Consider the following 22,252-nt stretch of genomic DNA (forward strand, 5'->3'; position numbering starts at 1 on the left):
GCACCAGCTCCCCAGGACAATCCAAATGCACCAGCTCCCAGGGCTAGCCACATGCACCAGCTCCCAGTAGCTCCCAGGGCTATCCACATGCACCAGCTCCCAGTAGCTCCCAGGGCTAGCCACATGCACCAGCTCCCAGTAGCTCCCAGGGCTATCCACATGCACCAGCTCCCATTATATACCAGGACAATCCAAATGCACCAGCTCCCAAGGCTAGCCACATGCACCAGCTCCCAGTAGCTCCCAGGGCTATCCACATGCACCAGCTCCCATTATATACCAGGACAATCCAAATGCACCAGCTCCCAGGGCTAGCCACATGCACCAGCTCCCAGTAGCTCCCAGGGCTATCCACATGCACCAGCTCCCAGTAGCTCCCAGGGCTAGCCACATGCACCAGCTCCCATTATATACCAGGACAATCCAAATGCACCAGCTCCCAGGGCTAGCCACATGCACCAGCTCCCAGTAGCTCCCAGGGCTATCCACATGCACCAGCTCCCATTATATACCAGGACAATCCAAATGCACCAGCTCCCAGTAGCTCCCAGGGCTATCCACATGCACCAGCTCCCAGTAGCTCCCAGGACTACCCACATGCACTGGCTCCCAGTAGCTCTGTGGCTATAGGAGAGGCCTGGGTCCTAAGCCCTTCCCCCCCCTTGCCCAAAGTAGGTTTAAACCTGGATCTCTCCTGCTTGCAGTATCATGTCTGAGCTGGAATAAGTTGTACTGACAGTAAGTTATATAGGTGGAAAAGCTTCTGTGCAGGAACAGTTAACCCGGCAAACCTGTCACAGCGTAGGCAAGCCCTGGGTTATTTCACACTTTGCTTGTCTAGCCAAGATACATCTGACAGCCCTTTGTTATTTTGGGATCTGACTCACAACGCATCTCCTCCCCTCCGCGCCAGGGAGCCGGATCTGAAGGAGGGAGAAGTCCTGCAGCACATCTGGCTGCTGGAGCCGAGTGGATCCACAGGAAGACGTAATAGTGCAGTGGACGAGCGAAGGGGGAAAAAAATTATCCATGCTGCGTATGTGGGAGGCGTCTGTGACTGTGAGCAGGGCCACTGGGCCAGGGTGACAGCGGAGGATGCCGAGACGCCTGTGACATGGCCAGGGGGTCGGGGAGCGAGTGGTCCCTGCTCCTCCCCGTGTGCTGCGCTGGCTGCAAGGGACCGCTGGATAAAGACAGGCCCTTTCTGTATGTGTCACTGAGACAATTTCATGCACCATCTGCCCCGGTGTCTCTGACATCCCCACCCCACTGCACCCGCCAAGATCTTCTCTATTCTGTTTGCCGTTCTTTTTCTGGTTTCCCTGGCAACCGCAGGTAGGACTGAAACAAGGAGGAGGCTGGAAAGGGAGGCAGCGGTGAGCAGGAGGCAGCCCAAATGATGATGTAATACAGGACTCCATCCCTGTCCCCAGTACGGGGTCAAGCGGGGAAACTGGGAGCATCCGGATGCAGGTACAAGGTGTGGGACCGTGGTCGCTGCCTGCAGGGGATCTGCTCTTCACGCCAGGGATGACTTGGTCTGTGTGAAAGGAAGGAATAAGGGAAGCAGGGGGAGATTCCTCCACTCGCCCACTGCAGCGTGCGTGTGTCCATCTATAACCCCGGACATGGCACACCGCATTGCTGGGTTTGCCTCGCTGACCCTAAATGGCTGCTGCTGTTATAGAAACTGAATGCTTCCCCATCTTTAGGGCATGATATGCTTGTAATGTAGAGGAGCACAGCACCTTATCTTTCAGCTGGGTAGCAGCAGCACAGACTAAGCCACTTGCCTATGTTCCCACCGAAAGTGGGACCAGCAGCTCCAGGACCAAAGCAGTGCAAGGACTTGCAAAGCAGACCAAAGCAAGGACTTGCATCTGGGTTTCAGGAGCTCCACACTAGCACACATCCTTTGGGGCAGCCTTGCCCACCCCCCATCTACATCTACTTAGAAACTCTTCTGTTTTGCAGGACACCTGAGGTTCCCAGATACGCAGTCTTGCATTAAATGGGAAGGCTACTGTATAGCAAAATGGCATGGGTGGATCCAGGCTTTTGAAAAGCAGGGTGCAGAGGGTGAGGGTTGTCATCACATACAACACAATGCACATTTGTCCCTAGTCAAGAAGGAAGTAGAAGCATTACTGATAGACCCAAGGCTATATCATTCAGTTTAAGATCAGGCAAAAGAAAAAAAACTCCAGCAATATGCATTCATTTGGTATATCATATATGCTATATTAGCCATAAAAATACAACAAATCAGGCAAAAATAACCAAAAGTGTTTTTTCGTTGGCCCACTAGTCATTAGAATGAAATGCACGTCTTTTTTTTCAGATTCACAGGACAAAATCTTGCCTTCTTGAGCAGCTTGACAGTGCCCCCAAAGCTTCACTGAACATTATTTCCACACCCAAGTTAACGTTTTAGTTAGAGTTAAACACCATCTGTAGGGCTGTGAAATAGGAGCCAGGTGATCAGGAGCAGCTGGCAGATGGCAGAACTGTAGAAGAAATGGTAGATGGATTAGCGACGCCATTAAAGACCATTAAAAAGGAGAAAGGGTTGTTAACACCTGGGAATGAAGAGTTGAGAAGCTTAATGAATAGCTGAATTTGTTTCCGCAAACAGGACTAAAGGACCTTGGCATCACAGCACAGGATCTGTGTTCAGCCCAGACTCTCTCTGTGAAAGTCGATGGCGTCACACCGATTTCTGTTCTGCATGCATCGGCCCCAGAAATGAGGTCCTGGGGACCCCGCCTTGGGGTGCCCCCAGCTGTCACGTGCGAACATGGCAGAAACCCAGGTCTTGAGCCCAATACTGGGGGTACCACAGGGCATCCCGACTGTCTCCCATCCAGGAGTGACGTGCCTGGAGCTGGAGCAGGTGTGCGAGGCTTGTCTCCTCCGTGGTGGGCAGGACAAGTCTGGTGCTATGATGGAAACGTACTCCTGAAACCAGCTCTATTGAGGTTTTGGCCTAAGGGTGTGGGGGCTAAGAAGAAATTTGAAGAACAAACAGAGGAAGACATGGGAGCAGCTGGTGGATCATTCCTTCAGCCTCGCAGATAGTGGCTGTCTGAGAAACAGCCCGTAGATCTGCTACAGGATCAGAGCATGAAGGAAGCCACCGACAGGGAGATACGGACGTAAGTGCCATCCTGTGTCAGACCACGTAGCCTAGGATCCTGCCTCTGACCGTGGAAGCAGTGGATGCTTTCGGGGGAGGCTTCATGAGGTTTGTTTTAAACCTGCCTCCTGCTGCTTCCAGTGGGTGCCTTGCAGTTGTAGTCATCTTGGCGAATACCAGTTCCCTATTCACTTTGCTCAACACCCTTCAAGAATTTATAGACTCCCCTCAGCCTTCTCCTTTCTAAACTAAAGGGTCCTGGCCTTTTTATTCTGTCCTGGTGTGGCAGCGGCTCCAGGTCCCTGATCATCTGGGTTGCTCTTTCCTGCATCGTTTCTAATTCCACCACATCCTTTTGAAGTTGCGGAGACTTTGAGCTGCACACAGTATTCAAGAGGTGGGCGCACCATACCCTCGTACAGCGGCACAGCGATGTTCGTTGTTTCATTTCTAATGCCGGTCTTAACGATGCTCACCATTTTATCCGCTTTCCTGTTCACTCTTCTGCTTCGAGCTGATGCTTTTAAAGAACTAGCTACAATGATAATTCCTAGGGCTCTTGTCTGAGTCACTGCAGCTTGCTCAGAGCCTGGCATTGTGCACGGAGAGTTGAGGTTAGTTTTCCCGCACATCCATTACTTTTCACATCCCAGCGTTGAAGTTCATTTGCCACTTTATTGGCCGCTCATTTAGTTTCTTCAATGAAGCTTTTGAGGAGATACTTCCTATGTATCTACCTTTCACAGGTCATGAACATGTGGCACTGTTGGGGGGTTTTGAAATGGCAAAATAGCAACTATTAATATAATTTATATATAAAAGAGCCAAGCCCAGGTCTTTGGCTTTACACTCGGGATGGCTGAGGCCATCTAAGACAGGCACAGTTGAGCTGCTAATGCATTTACGCAGCCCCTCACTAAAACCCGCTGCGGTACCGGGCGTAGGAAATACAGGACCGTTTGTCAAATGAGACACTAGAAGTGATCCTAGGGTTTACTCAGCAGAGAGCGTTACTTCATTAAAAGGGAAACTGGCTGCAGCAACCCAGATGGGACTGTAAATCACCTGGAGGATCATGTTGTGTCAGGGAGAAACATGCACAGTATAAGGGGAGGCGGTGTCCAAGCGTGCAGACACGATGTTTAATCCCGAGTAATTTGACTTCATGCTGAGTTAGAAGTGGAACAGACAAACAACGTACAGCCTTATTTTAGTGTAAATCACTCCATTAAAGGATAAAATCACCCCTCTGGAGATAAGGAAGAACGGATATTATATATATTATAACTAGTGCATAGTATAGCATATATACACAATGGTATAAATTATATCGATTTAACAATCTTATGTCTATTCCGCCAGCCATGTCATCCCTGGGTAGTCATTTGCTCAGTACAGGCCAACCCCGTTGCCATCCAATGAGAGTACCAGCTTGGGAGCATTGGCTGTGTCTTCACAGCCTTCCTACAGAGTACATTTGATATGGTGTGAAATCTGGAGTCAGCTACTCTGTGGTAATCCTGTTATGTGTGCATGTTCTCACTGACCCATTAGGACCTTTTCAAGTGTCTAGAAAACAGCTGGGAAAAGACACGAGGCGACATCATTTATTTAGACCGTCCCAAAATCTCACACAAGAAGCTGTAGGAAGAGGGAAGTCACCGTGGTGCGAGACGAACGTTCTTGGTAACGAGATGAGAGCTAGAAAACAACCAACGTAGGAAAAAATGGCTGCTGGTACTGCAGAAAGGTCCTGCCTACAGATTGCTGTTGCTCTGGTGTTGTAGGACTCATTTCCACTTGTGGAGGTTTCTTTAGTCTTTTAATCAAAATATAACCCTTCTGCCAGGCACCGGACAGCAGTAAAATAGGCCAAGTTCAGCTTTGGGGGTTGCACACAAATTAATTATCTTAGCTTAAGCTCCCACCCTGAAACTGGGGAGAATAATTTCTGCCCGTGCGTTCCACTGTGAACAAACTTCTTCCGGACTTGCAAGCAATATTAAACTATAACAAGGTTTATTCATGAGTGAAAAGGGGAAACGGGACATATAACCAGAGGCCACTGTCTGAACAGCAAGTAAGCAGCTTCTCGCATGTAGGTCTGGTTTGCGACATCATTGAAATCTCTGCTCTCCTTAACTTTTGTGCCTGCACAGATAACCTCACGTTCTTCCCCCGGTTCAGGATATGAGTGGCCTTGATGACTCGTGTCACTGCAGGAGCTCTGTTGTTGAGTGGAAGCAGGCCTACATGGAGCTTGACCTCGCTGCTGGAATTTCTGTATACACATAAATGGAGCCAAAGACACGCAAAACTAGAGGCCTGGGATCACCCAAGCGTTTCTCTTGTTAAAAGAAGGCACTTTGGTCTCTACGAGTTCTCCGTGTTTTTCTCCTGTGAATCAAAACGCGAGGTTGGGAATAAAGACAGGTGAGGTCCAGTGCGGTTAGGAGGAACAGCACCTGCTCCATGGGTTGGCACCTTGCAGTCTGCAGGACAGATGCAGTCTGCCAAGTGATTTCATCCAGCCCACGAAGGGTGGATGGGAGCAGCAGCAATTCAGCAGCGGGGAAAGCAGTGGTGACCGCTGGTGGCCTGCCTGCAGGCAGCACCTGCCGCTCCTAAGAGCTTGGCACCTCCTGCCCTAGTCCAACATCCTTCTTCTGATGGTGGCTGTTATATGCTGTTTCAGAGGACTTTACAATAAACTTCCTACACCAGGGGTGTCGAACTCACTGGTGTCCCTGAGCCGGATCTGGACCCTGGGTCTCCTTGCAGGATGGATCCAAGCTGTAAGGAGCCTTCTGGGACAAGTCTGGGCCTGGTAGCAACCATGGGGGAAGCAGCAGGGGCGTGACGTAGGAATTAGCAGAGCCATCGCTCCCGCCGCATGCTTGCACGTGTCCATCAGAGCTCCAGCATTGGGAACCTGGTGCAAGGCGCTCCCCTGATCACCCTGCCCTGAATTCCCAGCCCCAGGTGAAATGGTACCAATACCCAAATCTGGCCCACTGGCCATATTTATGATGCCCTTGCCCTACAGAATACGTATGGCCCGAAGGGAAGTTTCCTCCTTACCTTTGTCAGTTAGAAGCAAACTTTTGCACGGCTAGATGAAGGCCTATTAGTAAAATCAATGCATTTTTTCATGTCTAGGTGCTGGTGAACTCATTGCTGCTTTTGCAGAAGCCTTCTTGATCCATCACTGCAGGAGGGTGTATAGCATTTCTTCATTTTTAAAAATCTTGTCAGGGTAAATGCTGGGTTTCCTCACTCTCTAGAAATGTCTAATTCTCAAGTTAAATAGCACTAAACTCAGGGTCGCAATGGTCTCTCTTGGCAAAGAGTCCCGGAGGTTAATTACACATTGTCAAAATGTATCCGTCTTCTGAATAGCTAATTCCTGCCTCTCAGCTTCCCTGAATGGCCCCCGACCCTTGTGTTAGGAGGGATTAAACAGCAGTGTCTGGTCTAGCTTTTTATACCAACTATTGGTTCACCTCTCTTGTGTCCCCTCTTCACTGCCGCCTTTCAACTGAACAGGCACAACCTTTTCAACCTGTCTTCACACAATGGGGTTTTTTTCAGGCCTCTAATTATTCTCATTATTCATGTGTGCAACATCTCTCTGACAATTCCCTTTCTGAGGGACCAAAACTGAACCTCTCCGTCTAAATATAAGGAAGTGTCAGTGAGTCCAGTAAAGTGTCAAGTGAGTCTGTGCTCTTTTCTGTAATATTGTGCTTTCCAGCCTTCCTGCAGCCTTTGCAGCAACATTTAGTTTATATGTAGATGTGTGTATGTATATATATATATGTACATGTATACATATATACATACATACACACATATGTGTGTGTGTATATATGTATGTGTGTGTGTGTATATATGTGCAGACACTATATCTGTGCAGACATATATATATATATGCACAGATATAGTTCTTCCTCAGTTGGTTGCAGATACCAGAGAATCGTAGAAAATGAAGGTAGGAAGGGACCTCAGGGGGGGTCACATCTAGTCCAACCCCCTGCTCAAACCAGGACCAGCCCCAACTACATCCTCCCAACCAAGGCTTTCTCTACCTGGGTTTTGAAAACCTCCAGCGATGAAGAGTCCACCACGTCTCTGGGGTGCCTGTCCCAGTGCTTTACTACCCTCCTCGTGAGACAGTTTTTCCTAATATCTAACCTCAACTTCCCTTGCTGCAACTTGAGAACTCTGAACTCGGTCTCATGCCTTGCTATTCAGATTATAACTCCCCCTCAAATGCATTACCTTGAATTTTCAAGAGGGAGTGAGGCAGAAGGCAGGGAAGGAGGGCACCTTAGAGACTAACTGGTTCAGAAAGACATGAAATTTTGTAGAAAACACTCTACTTCCTCAGATGCCAGCATAATGTCCTCCCGCCTACTAACCCCAGCATCGGGGTATGCTCCTAGCTCTCGCAGGCCCTTAAATCCATTCTCTGCCTGCTGGTCTTCTTCCCCAGACCCAAAGTCTTGTATCAATACCCAGCCCCAGCAGGCATCCTTAGCCTGCCCCCTCCCCCTGCTCCTAGGCCACGGATGTAACCTCTGTAATTGGGGTTCAAGCACGGGAGTGTCATCTGATTCCCTTCCTTGTCCTTTTTTTCCCTGGGACTTGCACTTAGGTATGTGTGTACACAAAGGGTGGTTATGAAGTTGCTGCAAAGTAGGTTTAAACTGGATATCAGGAGAAACTTCTTCACTGTTAGAACAGGGAGGCAGTGGAATAGACCCCTAGGGAAGATGTGGACTTTCCATTGGTGGAGGTGTTCAAGAAGAGGATGAATAAGTGTTGGCCAGGGATGATCTAGGATTAGCTATGCTATGCTACAGGTACTCCCCAGGCTTCTGGGCTTTGCTGGTTGCCACGTCGGATTGGGAATGTTTTCCCCTCCTGTTCCTACAGGTGTCAAGGGTATTTTTTCCACTGTCCTCAGAAGTATTGGGCATTGACTGGGGATTTTGACTGGGGTGTGCCAGTGCTCCTGCTGGGATGAACACCCTGAGGTTCTTGGCTGGAGGGTCTTGCCCCTCCGTTCAGGGTCAGACCATCACTGTATCTGGGGTCAGGAAGGAATGTTACCCCATTGCCAGGTTGGTATAAACTGTGAGATCTTCGCCTGCCTTTGTAGTGGGGGGGCTCCGGTCCCCTTCCTTGGATCTCTCCAGCATATTTTGACAACCCTTGCAGCAGCAAGACATTGCCCACTGCTGTCCCTCTGCTTTATCTGTGGCAATTTAGGGTGCTATGCCTTGTGGTTGTGTTACGGGCTTGGTTGTGTTATTCTAGCAATGGGTTTGACAAGGATTTGTATAGGATGCTTGGATAGGGATGAACAGGCCACAAGCAGGGGTTGGACTAGATGACCCTGGGGGTCCCTTCCAGCCTGACTGTTCTGTGATTCTATAAAGAATACAGTAGTAGACCATTTTCAGCAGGGGCAAGCAACAGGGCAAGGAAAACTGGGGTTAAATTGCAACCAGGGTGACTTAGGTTGGAGATTAAGAGCTTTCTCACTATGAAGGCAGTCAAGCATTGCGGCAGATCACCTAGAGAGGATGTGGAGTTTCCATCACTGAAATGAGTTAAGTGCAGGTTAGACAAATAGTACATTGGGATGATGCTGCCTTGAGCAAGGGGTGGATTAAGTGACCTCTGGAGATCCCTTCCAGTCCTATTTTCCTGAATCTAACAGCCCCTGGGAAAGGAGAGATATGTTGCAACTGCTTCCACCCTCAAATCCCACCTCTATGCTACCTCTCCCTGAAAGGGAACTTCCTCCTTCTTTCCTCAACCCCGTCTAAAGGAATCTCCAGGAAAGATCAGAAACTGGAGGTCTTGCATCTTCTAGGACTGGTCACCATCTGTCTTCCTAAGATGGCCTAAGGATTAATGACCAGCAGCAGGATCCAGTAAGAGGCTAACAGAGCCATTGCTGGTGGTTTGGCACAGTTTCCCTGAATCCTTGTGTTTTCACAGCATCATGGGATATAAATAGAAAGCTGTGTCCGGTTGCAATTCATGCTTCTGAAACACAGAGTGTTATTGAGAGATAGGGAACAAAACACAGATTAGTGCCAGCTTGACAGGCTGACCTGAGCAAGGGGTCAGAACCGCAGCGACGTACCTTCTAGCCCTGATCATGGAAAGGTTGTCACAAATGGCTAACAGGAGAGGGAGGGCAGTCAGTGGAAAACCTCCAAGGTGACCCAGGGTTTGAGTAGGCAGTACATATAAGTGACTTTCAGCCAGCTCTTGAAGTGTTCCCTCCCTTAAGACAGGGATATCGAACTCATCAGGACCAGTCCGTGACCCATGGGCAGCACTGCAGGCCTGGTGACAGGACTCCCAAAGCTGGATCCAGCCCACAGACCATATCTCTGATACCCCTGCTTTAAAACACACAGAGCACAGCTTATAACTGTCTCTCCCAAATTCAGGCTGAGTTCTGTGTGGAAGAAAGTGTACAGTGGACCAAAAGGCCAAGTCAAAGTCATGGGTTGCCAATCACTGCACAGGGGTTCTCCAGTGGTCCCTGGTCCTGTGAAGGGTAGTGGAAGTTAATGATAACGAACAACTTTATTCCATCAGTAACTAGAGGGGATGCTAAACAGCAGCTGTTAACACAAACACAAATCCTTGAGCCAAACAAACCAACAAATGAGCAAAGCAAAACCTTTAGCCTTTCTCCAGGAAGCAGGCGAGATGCCTTTTAGCTCTGGCCCTTCCTAGATGCTAGCGGCTAGCTCCTTTAGGTTTCAGTCCATTTCTTGAACACAAAGTGCTCCTTCCCCAGCTCAAGCTACTTCCTCGCGCTCTCTTCTTTTGGGCTTTTAACTGCCAGCTAATGACCCACAGCTGGGTTCCTACCCCAAGGCAGACTGCCCCATTCAAAGAGCCAGACCATCTGACAACAGTATTATTTCTATATACCGCATTACTGAAACCATAACTGGAATACTGCTTCTAGTTCTGGTGTCTGTCGTGCCCCAATGACCAGTGTACCCTTGACCTGCGAGCCTTGGTCGGCACGACCGGCTTGGCGTGAAAGGGATCGGTGATCGGACAGGTGGGTGTTAACAGCGAGTAGGAGTCAGGTGACTTAAAACGTATTGGTTACATAGAAAATTTATTTTACATACGCTACTGATGGTTGCAGCGTAGGCAGAAGAGTTGATTTGTTCAGTTACAGCATGCAGATATCATGTTACCCAGCATTTAGAGGGTGGGTAAGAGGCTTGCTTGGTACAGGTTCCGAGTGATTCGCACAAGCTGTCACAGTCTGCGGACTACTGAGAGCTCTTGATAAGAAAGATATACGAGCCGGCAAAAAAGAAAAGAAAACAGGGGTACGCCTGGGAAAAAACCGGGGGTGTGGAGATACTGTTTGTGAATAGCTTATTCACAAACTGTATTTTCTGAGTGCGTACGCAGTTCTCCGCTTTGGGCAGAAGTTCTTTCAAAGTTATACTCGGCAAGGTGGCCAATTACTACACGCCAGGCATGAATAATTAACAGGCTGGCAATCGTGCTTTCTTTGTTCTCTCGGGTTTCAGAAAAGGGGGGGTTATTTTTTTGCTTGGGTGGTACTGAGCCTGTTTGGTCACAGGAGGGCAAGCATAGCACATTATTTTAATTTTACAATTTCATTAAAGTCAGCTAATCTCGTTACCATAGGTATGATATCTTTTTTTTGACGTCATAGGACTGAGTTGTATACAATTCAAGGTTAGCTTTTCTCTCGTATGGGAGACTCAAGTGATTTGAAATGAGGCACAGACAAGGGTGTGTGCATGCAGTACTGTTAATACAGAGGGATAGACTACAATTACAGAGTTTGCTGTGTTAGCTTCTGACCTGTTGCCATCGGCATCCGAAATCAAAGACTTTGATCTTTGACAGTGTCCACACTTCAAACAGGAGGCTGAAAAATTGAAAGAGGTTCAGGAAAGAGTTATACATGTACTTGAAAGTTTTGACAAGACATCAAAAGAAACTCTATCTAGTGTGTTTATCAATGAGAAGTGTAGGTGACTATTTTATGAATCTCTATGGAGAAGACATGTCCAATGATAGATGGCTCTTACATGAAGCAGGAAAAGCACACCGAGTTCCAGCAACTTGGAGCAAAAGCTAGACCCATTAATATGTAGCAAGCAGAAGCAAATTTTTAAGAATGAAGGGAGCAAACCACTTGTGGCACCTGCTGGCCTCCATAGTAGAGTGCCCCTCACTTCAGATCTGTAAATCAAAACTGGACAAACTTTTAAAAGAAGTGGTGCAGCTCATGTAGGAGTTATGCAGGGGGTCAGAGTGCTTCCTGGCCTTGAAATCCATGAAACTATGATATTTGAGCTCACCTACAATCTCTTTATCTACATCTCAGTGGAAATAAGACACTCACCGTCATGACATTACTGCAGCTATCATCAGAAATTAATCTTGTTTGATAAGGGGAAGAGGCTTAACAATGTCATCTCAACCACCTCCTCTTCAAGAAATAATACTAGAAGTCCACAGTGTGCCAGTCTATCGTTCAATGTATGTGTGCGAGTCAACACAGGATACATCTCACTGAACAGGGAATAACTTTGAGCTGCATGGTCTCAGATGAGGAACAGTCAGATTCGCTGGTGGTAAATTGAATTGTATGCTGGTATCTGGATCAAGGATCAATAATTGGACCCAGTGGATAACCCTGAAACCATCCTTGATGTAACAAGGACACAGCAGGGAAGACACTTTCTTCCACAAAATAATACATTATTTTGCTTTGATTCACATCTTTTCACGAAGACCTGGATTGGATTTCCCTTGTGGTGCAAGGGTAAAAGTAAGTGAAATGGGCCCAGAATGGCATAGTCAAATACAAGACCAACAGCCTGAAGTTGAAGGAGTTGGAGGGAACCTTTCAGGATCAAAACGAGGAAACAATTTACCCCTGCCAAATATTACGTAAGGACACTCTCATTGGCTTCTGTGGGCTTTGAGTACCCGGCAACTCTGAAAAAAACCCAAAAACCCAGATGGAAGAGCTCAGAAAGCTTTCAACCTGGTAACTAAATAAATGTAACTCAAAAGGAGCAGCTTTGTGCAGTGAGAAAAAAATACTCTGGTTCTCAGAGGCCATCTCCTTGTGGGTATGTCTTCAATGCACTCCTTTGAAGTTACTACACTATGAAACATGCAGACTCAGGTACCCTTCTTGCTCATTTGCAGCATGAAGGCATCTGGAAGCTCATCCTATGGCTCTCAGCAGCTCAGGGACCTGAGTGGCTCCAGGAATTGTTGCCTGTTGAATTGTTGGAGAGCTTGTCTGTCCTTTTTGAGAGCATGAGGCGAGCTGGCGATGACACCAGAGAGGCAGAAGCACTAGCCTAGGGTCACACTACAGGGAGGCTCTGTTGGCCCTCGCGGGTTAGACGTTGGATTTATATAGGCTAGTTTAGAGACGGATCCTGCCTCAGGCAGCGGGGTAGTCTGGATGACCTCTGGAGTCCCTTCCAGCCCAACTTTTCTATTCTGTGACATTTTGTGCTTTCTCAATAGCATACCTGGATACCTTATGCCATTACAAAGTTATTCCTTTTCAGGTGAGAGTTATCTCCTAACACATACTAATGATTGGCAACTATTGCAAGTGAACATGCAGAAAGCTGGGTAGATATGCACAGTATAAACTAAATATATAAGATTTAAATGGAGCACAAGCTTCCATGAATGTGTGACAAGGCTCTCGTGTTGTGCCTTGCATCTTGTGTTTGCTTCTCTACCTGCCATATCTGCTCAAGGCCAATGGGCTCTTATAGGCTCCCCTGCCATCTTGTGGCAACATGCTGCAGTAATGCCTAGTATAGGAGCGACCTGGGGAAAGCTGTGGGTCTGTCTACTCCTGACACAAGTATAACTCGCATCAACATTAAAAAAAAAACAAAACAAAAAAACTACACTTGCATTAAGAGCACACACGAACTGCAGACGCTTCCTCAGCCCAATGAAGGGTTTTTATACCGAAAGCTTGCAAAGAAGAATTTTTCCAACTATTTGGGTTGGTCGAATAAAAAAAAAAACATTTACCCAAAGAACCTTGTCTACTTGCATTAAGGTGTCATATGACCAGCCTCTTGGACAAGTTAGATGTAGTCCCATTCAAACTAAAGAAACATGAACTAGGGAAGTGGCGGTGAAAAAGGATCTCAAAATCCCAAGATTCTGTTTTTGCATCTGTATTACATTTCTGTCCAGCGCCTCCTCTCCAGTTTACCCATCTTTACACTGGTAAAACCCCAGATTTGTTCTAATGTTACCAAGAGAAAAGAAGTGACCTTTGTGCGCAGCTGTAATTCTGTCTCCGTTCAGTGTTCTACCCTGATTCTCTACGTGCTGGGCTGGTTTGGAAAAGGAAGTAAAATGCCTTGCTAGAAATCTCTCACTTGTTGTAAGACTTTGTTTTACAGCCTGTGTTTGCTGCCCTATATTACAACCCTTTCTAGCGAGTTGGGAGAGCATTCCTGTGCTATAAGACTTCATAGAAATATAGAGAAGTAGGGCTGGAAGGGACCTCCAGAGGTCACATCTAGTTCAACCCCCTGCTTGAAGCAGGATCAGCCCTGTCCAAACCATCTCATACAAATCCATAATCTAAACTCTTAGTAAAACTACCATCAACCCTGACACAACCACAAGATATAATATCCTACCATGGCACAGGTAAAGCAGGGGGACCACGGTGGCCAATGTCCTGCTGCTGCAAGATTGTTAAAATATGCTTGAGAGATCCACGGGAGAGGGCTGTGTCCCCTACTGCAGAGCAAGACAAATACCCCCACAGTCCATACCAATCTGACCCTGGGGTAAAATTCTTTCCTGAGCCCAAATCTGGCATTCGGCCTGACCCTTAACAGAGGTATGTCCCTCTATCCAAGAGCATGTGGACTTAAGCCCCCACAAGAACATTAGCACATCCCAGTCAAAATCCCCAGCCTTGGCTGCAGCCAACACTCAATACCTTTGAGGAAGCCTTAAAAAAACCCAGACACATAGTAGCAGAAAGGGAAAATAATCCCTCCTGGCTCCATGGGGTAACCAGCAAATCCCAGAAACCTGGGAAATACCCTTTGTAGAGCACAGGAATAGTAACTCTTAGATCACCCAAACCAGTGCCTGTCCCACCTCTTCTTGACCTCTCCAAGGATGGAGAGTTCACAACTCCTCTAGGCAGTCTATTCTACTGCCTCACTGTTTTTTGTCTGCAGCGATCCATATATTCCTCTTTGGAGATGATCTGTAAGGTTCCTTCCAGCCCCTAACAACTATGAAACTATGAAAAATCTGTGCATAGTAACTAAAAAGGCCAGTCTCTGGAACTGCTTCAGACTGCCATGCCAATGCGACACTGACTGCTTGCACCGCTTGTGTTAGCAGCTGAGGTATTTGCCGAGGACTCCCGTTGTGTTCTTCAGTCAAGCTGCCCGCACCCAGAGAGCAGCTGCTGCCTAGGATCTGGAACAACAAAGGAGTTGAAGAAGAGCTTGCCACAGAGGTTAGACACCAGCAAGCTATCTCACAGGCTCACTGAATTAGACAAACTGAACTGTTAAGTGTAATAGTCTTCTTACAGGGCTATAGTTTGTAGCTGTGTTGGTCTAAGGACACAGGCAGACAAGGTTCTTTGGTTAAATCTGAACTCAGTTGGAAAAATTCTTCTGTGCAAACTTTGGGGTATAAATACCCTTTGTCAGGCTGAGGAAGCATCTGCAGTTGCTGTGTGTTCTTCCCTGCAGATGACGTGCTCTTCCCCACACCAACTGCAGATGCTTCCTCAGCCTGATGAAGGGTATTTATACCCCAAAGCTTGCAAAAAAAATTTCCAACTATCTGAGTTGGTCTAATAAAAGATATCAGACATACCCATACAATCTTCTTTGTGCATGAGATTGCCTCCCTCTAGTGGCTGGCTTTGGGCATTATAGCATTGGAGCGTTTGCAACTGTGACAGTCCGGGAAACATGATACGGACCGAAACTTGTGTCTGAAAGCTTCTCTACCACCTCTTCTAACTCTACAGTTGACTCAATAAAAGATATCACTAAAAAGGAAAATCTTGCTCCTAGCAATTATAATAGCCTGTTGCTGAGGAACAGTTAAGTGGGCCTTTTTATTAGCTCTCCAGGTAGAAATTTATGCTCTTGGTATGGGCTTGACCCTTACTGGTAAAACCAGTATCTTTCTGAATGCTCTAATTCAGTATCTAATTCAGTTTTTATCCTAGTAGAGTTGTGCCATTAAGCATGAACTATTTTTACCACTACAGCTACATTAAGGTGCAATCCTTAATGTAGGGCACCTTTATCCTACTATGGAAAGAGGAACAGTGATGTAAATGTGCTTCACTTCTGTGCCTGGAAATGAGAGAAAGGGGATTTGAATCAGGCCCAGGGATGGAAGGGATGCCATCGTAGTGGGCAAAATGAGTTGTGCTTAGGTTCTCAGCAAGAGTCCAGGCCTTCCCAGAACTAAGCATTAAAATTGCAAAGGGTGCCTTATTAGGCACCAGAAGTGGACTGTTCTGCTCCCTGAGCCAAACTCTGCTCTTCATAAGGTCTTGCATTGTGCTCATCCCCGCAGTATCTTGGGTTAAGATACTGAACTCATCGTGTTAATAAACAAAGCGATGATTATGTACTCGACAAGAGCCCTCACCTCCCTGGTCATTAGAACCTGTTTCTATTGGGAGGGGGATGCTTTTCAAATGAGCCAGACAAGTACCAGAAAGGATAAGTCAGAAAGCTGTGAGGTCAGTGGGACATCATTTTAATTTGCTTTGTTTGCTGAGCAAATTAAGAGACCAGTTCTCTTCCTTGTAAAATCAATGAAGGCCTTAAATGTGCTGCCATCAGATCACTTCCATACTCCAAACTGTGCTGGGAAGGACACTGGAGGAGGTAAACATGCAGTCAAATTTTAGCACTAAATCTAATACAAATCAATACATTTACTAGAAGATGCAACTATACGAGACATTATTGTTCAAGCTCTTATTATACAACATGTAAAGTTAATTCAGCATGAGTTACCCATCTGGTGCAGCGAGTCTGCTGTTCCATCTTGTAGCATCATTTAGTCTTGAGCAAAAGGTAGGTAAATAGCTACTCTTCTAACTTGGGAGAGGTTTATTCCTGGTTTTATGCTTACTCCGCTCAGATACAAATAGCTCCACAAAAAAAAAGGCAGTAATAAAACAGGTTAAATGTTTGGAGGCTAAACAGGTCAACAAGATCTGAGCGTCTGGGACATCTCGAGTCCAAGGACTGTTACATAATCTGAGGTAGGAAAGACAGTTGATGGAAAAGGTTGCCAAGAAAACTGGTAAACTTTTCAAGGCAGCGAACATATAATCTTCCCCCTTTCCTTCCCAAGGACATTTTCATTTATCTGTTTGGTTGGTGTATGGGAAATTCTACTTGCTGTTAAACTTGGAAAGTAGAGCTCATTCCTCCAGTCCAGAAGTCAAATATTTTCCATTCAAGTTGGTGTAATGCTGGAAAGAGGAGGAAGAAGGCAATTATTTGTTTTCTAGAAGGCAAATTTTGATTTTGGGGTATATTACAGATGGGGCGCTTTATTGAGCACTTTATTGTGCGTTTTATTGAGCACAATGGTACTGATGATCCTCTGGATCACGGTGTACACGTAAGACGTCTAGTCAGGTGCCTGATGAATCTGCTTGTACAAAGTCCTGAGATCATGACACCAAGACATTCAACGCATACACCTGGGCAAGGGCATGGAGGCTGCCTAAGATCTACCAGCCCCCCTTTAGACCATTGAGACCGAATCTAAAGGCCAGACTGAGGCCAGATGCTCAGTGCCTCAATGGTTGTAGCTTCTGCCAGAAAGCAATAGATAAGACCAGCTGCTGACTGCCTACTGCATCAGCAAAGGCACATCTTTGTCCCGATGATGTCCCTTAGCCTTTCTCCAACCAAGGAGTACCCACAAGGCAGTGGGGGCAAAGCCTTTTTAGTTGCTTATTTAGCACACTGTAACTTTTCATGCTGAAATTGTTAAAATGAGCATCAGGTTAGGCTGAAGTATTTTAGAAAACATCAGGCACAGTGTCTAAGCAGCAACAATATTGCTCCCAACAATACCTGCATTGCTTTGAGAATGCACTTTCAGCCTGCATATCGTTTGTGTTTGAAATACATTACTCAGGGCTGATTCGCCTCCTGTTCTTACCAGCTTTATCTTGGCGTCACTGCAGTGGAAGTCTCTCCATTTACACTGGGCTCGGTGGGAGGAGAATCAGGTTCAATTTGTCCAATTCAGCCAGGAGCCAGGACTGGCTCGTAGTGGGCATGTTCCTCCAGCCCACGTAAAGCCCAGTTGTAGCCAGCGGGCGCTGTGTGGAGCTGGTTGAAAGCCTGGAGGCCCTAAGCAGTGAGGTCTTGGAGAGAGAGGCAGCATCTTCTTTCTCTTCTATTTCCTAATGATCCTTTAATTCACTGAAATTACAATTGTGCAATTAAAAGGAAGTTTTGTAAGACTCCGTCACAACAAGGGGCTCCATGCCAGGAAGGGACTGCTGTTTTCAGTAGCCCAATTCCTGCCAGGGAAGTTGCGACAGGACATTTCTCTGGCTGTCCTGATCTCACGCTGTCCAGCACGTACCCAAGCTGAGCCCCACCAGCCTGCCCGACCCCGCAGCAATTGGGATCTGCCCCCCAGCGTCTCACAGAGCGCAGCCGGCAGCACCGCTCTGCGGGAGGGCGAGGGCGGGGGGCTGGCACGAGCCCTATGCTGTGCTGAGGACTGTCAGGCTGGGCAGGGGGACCAGGCAGTGCCTCCCCAGACCCCTCGGGGCTCCTGCCAGTCCACCTGCAGGAGGATGGGACCAGCCCCCTGGCACCCCCAGCTCCCACCCTTCTCCCCCCACCTCCTGCCCAGGGACTCTCCCTGATCCTGCTCCGCCCCTGGCACTGCTCCCCCCTTCCCAGGCCATGAACCCACCTGATGCTGGCCCAGCCCCCAAGCTCCTCCCTCTTGGCTCCTCCCCCATCACCCAAGCTCCTCCCCCGTCCCCCCACCCCTTGGCCCCCTCCAGCCCCCAAGCTCCTCCCCTTGTCCCCTCCCCTGGCCCCCAACCCCTCCCCCTTGGTCCGTCCCCAAGCTTCTCCTTCTTGGCCCCCCCAGTCCCAAGCCCTCCCACTTAGCCCCTCCCCCAGCCCCCAAGCTCCTCCCCTTTGTCCCTTCCCCAGCCCCTCCCGCTTGGCCCCTTCTCCAGCACCCAAGCTCATGCTCTTTAGCCCCTTCCCCTGCCCCATAGCCCCTCCCTACTAACCCAGCCTAACCCCTCCCCGGCCCCAAAGCTCCGCCCCCTTGGCCCCTCCCCCAGCCCCATAGCCCTCCCTGTCTACGCCCCTCCCATGGCTCCTCCCCGCTTGGCTCCTCCCGATCCTTGCCCCGCGCCGAGCCCCGGCGCTCCGGGCGGGGACCAGGCGGCCGCGGAACCCACGCGTCGCGGCTCCGCACTCCGCGGCCCCTGTCCGCGCCGCCACTTCCGGTAAGGGGTGACGCCGCGGGAGGGCGGGCACCGCCCTCACCCACCGCGCTGGGCGGGGGCAGCCGAGGATTGGTCGTGCAGCGTCACGTGCCACGCCCCCTCCAACCCCAACATCCGGGGGAGGTGCCGGCAGCTTCCGGCTGTTGCTGGGAGCCGGCGGCAGCGCCTGGAGACGGGCCTGGGCCCCCCCCCCCCCCCCGCCTAGGGCATTGTGACCCCCCCAGTGCTGGGCCCCGCCCCCACCCCGTGGGTTGTGACCCCACCAGGGGCACTGTGACCCCCCAACCCCTCCCCACCCCAGGGCCCAGCCTGCCCCCCCCAGGGGTCTCCTCCAGTGCCCCCAGGGCCGGGGGAGCCACCCCGGGAGCAGGGGGCCATGGAGTTCGCGGAGCTGATCAAGACGCCGCGGGCCGACAACGTGGTGCTGCACCGGCCCTTCCACCGGGCCGTGGAGGGTACCCTGTGCCTGACGGGCCACCACCTCATCCTGTCCTCGCGGCGCCACGACAACGCTGAGGAGCTGTGGCTGCTGCACTCCAACATCGACTCCATCGAGAAAAGGCATGCGGCGCCTCTGCTCCTGGGGCGGGGGCCGGAGCTGCATGCTGGGAAGCTGGAGGTTGGCTCTGAGATTGGGGTGGGGGTTGGCTGGGAGTTGCCTGATGGGAAGCTGGAGGTGGGAGTTGCGTCATGGGAAGTTGGAGGTTGGCTCCAAGATTGGGGCGGGGGTGGTTGGGAGTTGCGTGATGGGAAGTCGGAGGTTGGCTCCAATATGGGGGGTTGGGGGGGTGGTCGGGAGTTGCATGCTGGGAAGCTGGGGGTTGGCTCCGAGATGGGGTGGGGGGGTTGGGAGTTGCATGATGGGAAGCTGGGGGTCACCTCCAAGATTCAGGGGTGGTTGGGAGTTGCATGATGGGGTGTCGGAGGTTGGCTCCAAGATGGGGGGGTGATTGGGAGTTGCATGCTGGGAAGCTGGGGGTTGGCTCCAGGACCGGGGGGGAGGGGAAGGGAGGGTAGAGTATCTGGGTGCATGGATTCTTACTGGTGACATTCACCAAATGATTTATCCTCTTGGGGCTGTGACTTGCTTGTCCACGAGGTGGAGGCGAGGCTTGTCTGCCGTGTCGGGGTATCCTGATGCCTAGCGCCTGCAGAGCGCTTGGCTGGAAGGAGCATGCTCTCTTAAGCAGCGCGTTTCATCTACTTATCTCAAAACACCTGCAAAGGCATTCGGGGTCCTTATCCCAGTTTCACTGCTCTGGAAAGTGAGGCACGGGTGATGCAGTTTGCCCAGGATCACCCAGTGAAACCAGTAGCTTGAGCAAGAAACACCTTGGATCCTTCGGAGCTCTGGCTCGGTGCTCTCTGCTAGGCCACTCCATCTCCTCATCTGTGGTTCTCAACCTTTTTAGACTCCAGCCTTCGAAGGGAACTGGAGGCCCATTCAGAAAATGCCAGTTCTTACTTTTCACTCTTCTTTTAGCCTGTAGAAAAATAACAGAGCCGTCTTTCTGTTGCGAAGAACTCGGGAAAACCTCAGCTATGGATTTCTATCGGAAATGTCTGGGTTTATCTTGTGAATTGTGTTTGTACACGTAACAGTGCTAATGCTGCATGGCCTCCTGTGGCACCCTTGGAAGGATCTCGAGGCACCCCAAGGTGCTGTGGCAGCCTGATTGGGAATCACCGCCGTACATCCGCAGCTCCCTGTGAGCTATATCTGCATCTTTCCTGTGATGGCAGAACGAAGCTGAGGGACTGTGGCTGCTGCCCTTCGCTCTAGACTTAATACTGCCCCATTAGCTCATCTTCCTTCACCCATTTGAAGAAGTGCCTTCTTGCCATTCCCATCCTCATCCTGCATCCCTTTTTGCCCTGTTCCACTTGCAGGGAGCTCTTCCCTTATTGCTTTCTACTTCACCCTCATCTGTTTTTTTGCCATTGATTCTTTTGACACCCTTTGTTCCTCCTTTTGCTTTATTTGAGCATGTGAATGTGCTTTTTCTACAAAGATTTCCTTGGCTGGTTGTTAGCTGGCAGTAGGTAAAAGCACCAGCTTCCCTCCAATGGACACAAAATTGGGAAACCACCAAGCACAAGTAAAAATTTCCTGTGATCCAGACTTCTCTTTAGTGTTTCTTAAAAACCATACTTGAGCCTTCTGCCTTTGTGGGGAGGGACTTTTTGTTCCAAGTGCAGAAAAGACAGTGGCGTAATTGCAAGCCTTGAAAGAGTGCTCTGAGGAGTAATCCTGCTCTGATCAGTCATAAGAGCAGTTTGGCCTTGTCCTTGCTACTGCTTGAACCAATCTAGCTACAGCTGTGCTTTGATTCCTGTCTTTGATTGATGTCTCTGAACATTGTTGCAGCTAGTACAAACTCCCGGTCCAATATAAGCATGGAATATTTTATGTAACTGGTACCTGGACTGAGGGTAGGGACTTGCCATGTAGGTAGTTGAGTGGGTGGTTTGTAGCTGCCTGAGGTATGTGTGTAAATTGATTTCCAATACAATTGCAATCCCAAGTGTGGAGAAAGGTCCCTTGGGGCCAGGCTTCCCTCTTCCATCTTGTAGTTTTGCAATAGCCTTTGCTGTGTACTCCTTTACTGGCGATGAACCTGAGACCAACCTGGCATTGTGGCAGGCTCTCAAAATTTGCATTCCCACTTGACTGATAGAAGTTTTTCTCTGATAGGTAAGTGAAAGATTGGGTATTGTCCCAGTAAAGGTGGGGGGAATAGCTTAGGCAGTGAAATGAACTTTTTTGTTAGCTTTTCAGCAGCTTTCTGAGGGTATGTTTTGTTGGCCTTGCTATAAAGTAAAGCAGTCTTCAGTGGCCACGGCAGCATCTGTGCACGAGGAAATGCACAGAGGAAAAACAGCCTTGGTCCTATTAAGGATTTACTGTTAGTACAGGAAATTGTGAAACAATATTGCAAGAGGCAATACAGATGTATTGTATTTATTGCAGGTGAGTAACCATTACCCATTAAGATGCTAGCAATTCTTGCTTCAGATTCAGCAGAACCCAGATCAGTACAGTGTGGAGAAAGAAAACCCTTTACTTTTAGCTGAAATGGTGTCATAACTGAAGTAATACTAAAACAAACGGCTGAATTTTGCCTCCTTTGGTTAGAGCTTAACTTTCAATGTAATGGTACTGGACAAAAAATAAATGTTACCAAACCCACACACAGCTGTGCTCTATCCAGGCAAATGCAACTGAACAGGCTGCATGTCTTATTCTGCTCTGACATTGATACCAAGCCTGTATTGTTCTGCCAGCCTAGCTTTGTGCCATCAACAAACTGTCTGCACTAGGAAGATAATGCCTGGCAAAAAATTGTGACCTGTTTTGAAAATCTTTCTCCCAGGGATAGGGATAGAAAGGGGCTGTCAAGCTGTTGAGGCCCCTGTATTCATAGGCAACTACTTATCAGCAATTGTAACATCTTCATAGTTTCATAGTGCTTAGGGTCAGAAGGGACCTAAACAGATCAGGTCTGACCCCTCATCTT

At 48.7% G+C, this 22,252-nt stretch overlaps 1 protein-coding gene and 1 long non-coding RNA gene across 10 annotated transcripts in view; one reads left to right on the forward strand and one right to left on the reverse strand.

The window, feature by feature from the left end:
* Nucleotides 1-10,281: 10,281 nt before the first annotated feature.
* Nucleotides 10,282-18,832, reverse strand: LOC149872486 (uncharacterized). Of its 9 annotated transcripts, none has more exons than XR_016439206.1 (5): nucleotides 18,687-18,832; nucleotides 17,411-17,676; nucleotides 15,938-16,709; nucleotides 11,574-14,671; nucleotides 10,282-11,093 (listed from the first exon to the last, which is right to left on the reverse strand). It is a non-coding gene; the product is annotated as an uncharacterized LOC149872486 (long non-coding RNA). The 9 variants fall into 9 exon arrangements; XR_016439217.1 differs by having other exon boundaries at nucleotides 18,634-18,736; XR_016439196.1 differs by lacking the exon at nucleotides 18,687-18,832 and having other exon boundaries at nucleotides 10,282-10,470; nucleotides 11,027-11,093; nucleotides 17,411-18,143.
* A 146-nt stretch (nucleotides 18,833-18,978) lies between these two features.
* The window catches only part of MTMR9 (myotubularin related protein 9), a 40,990-nt gene continuing 37,716 nt past the window's right edge, over nucleotides 18,979-22,252 (forward strand). The window contains exon 1 of the mRNA XM_090027628.1: nucleotides 18,979-19,295. Within this exon, the coding sequence (XP_089883754.1) occupies nucleotides 19,111-19,295 (185 nt within the window). The 5' untranslated portion in view covers nucleotides 18,979-19,110. The remainder of the gene's footprint in view (nucleotides 19,296-22,252) is intronic.

Source organism: Crocodylus siamensis, chromosome 1 (assembly GCF_052110815.1).
Source record: "Crocodylus siamensis isolate JL-2025a chromosome 1, ASM5211081v1, whole genome shotgun sequence".
Classification (NCBI taxonomy): Eukaryota; Metazoa; Chordata; order Crocodylia; family Crocodylidae; genus Crocodylus; species Crocodylus siamensis.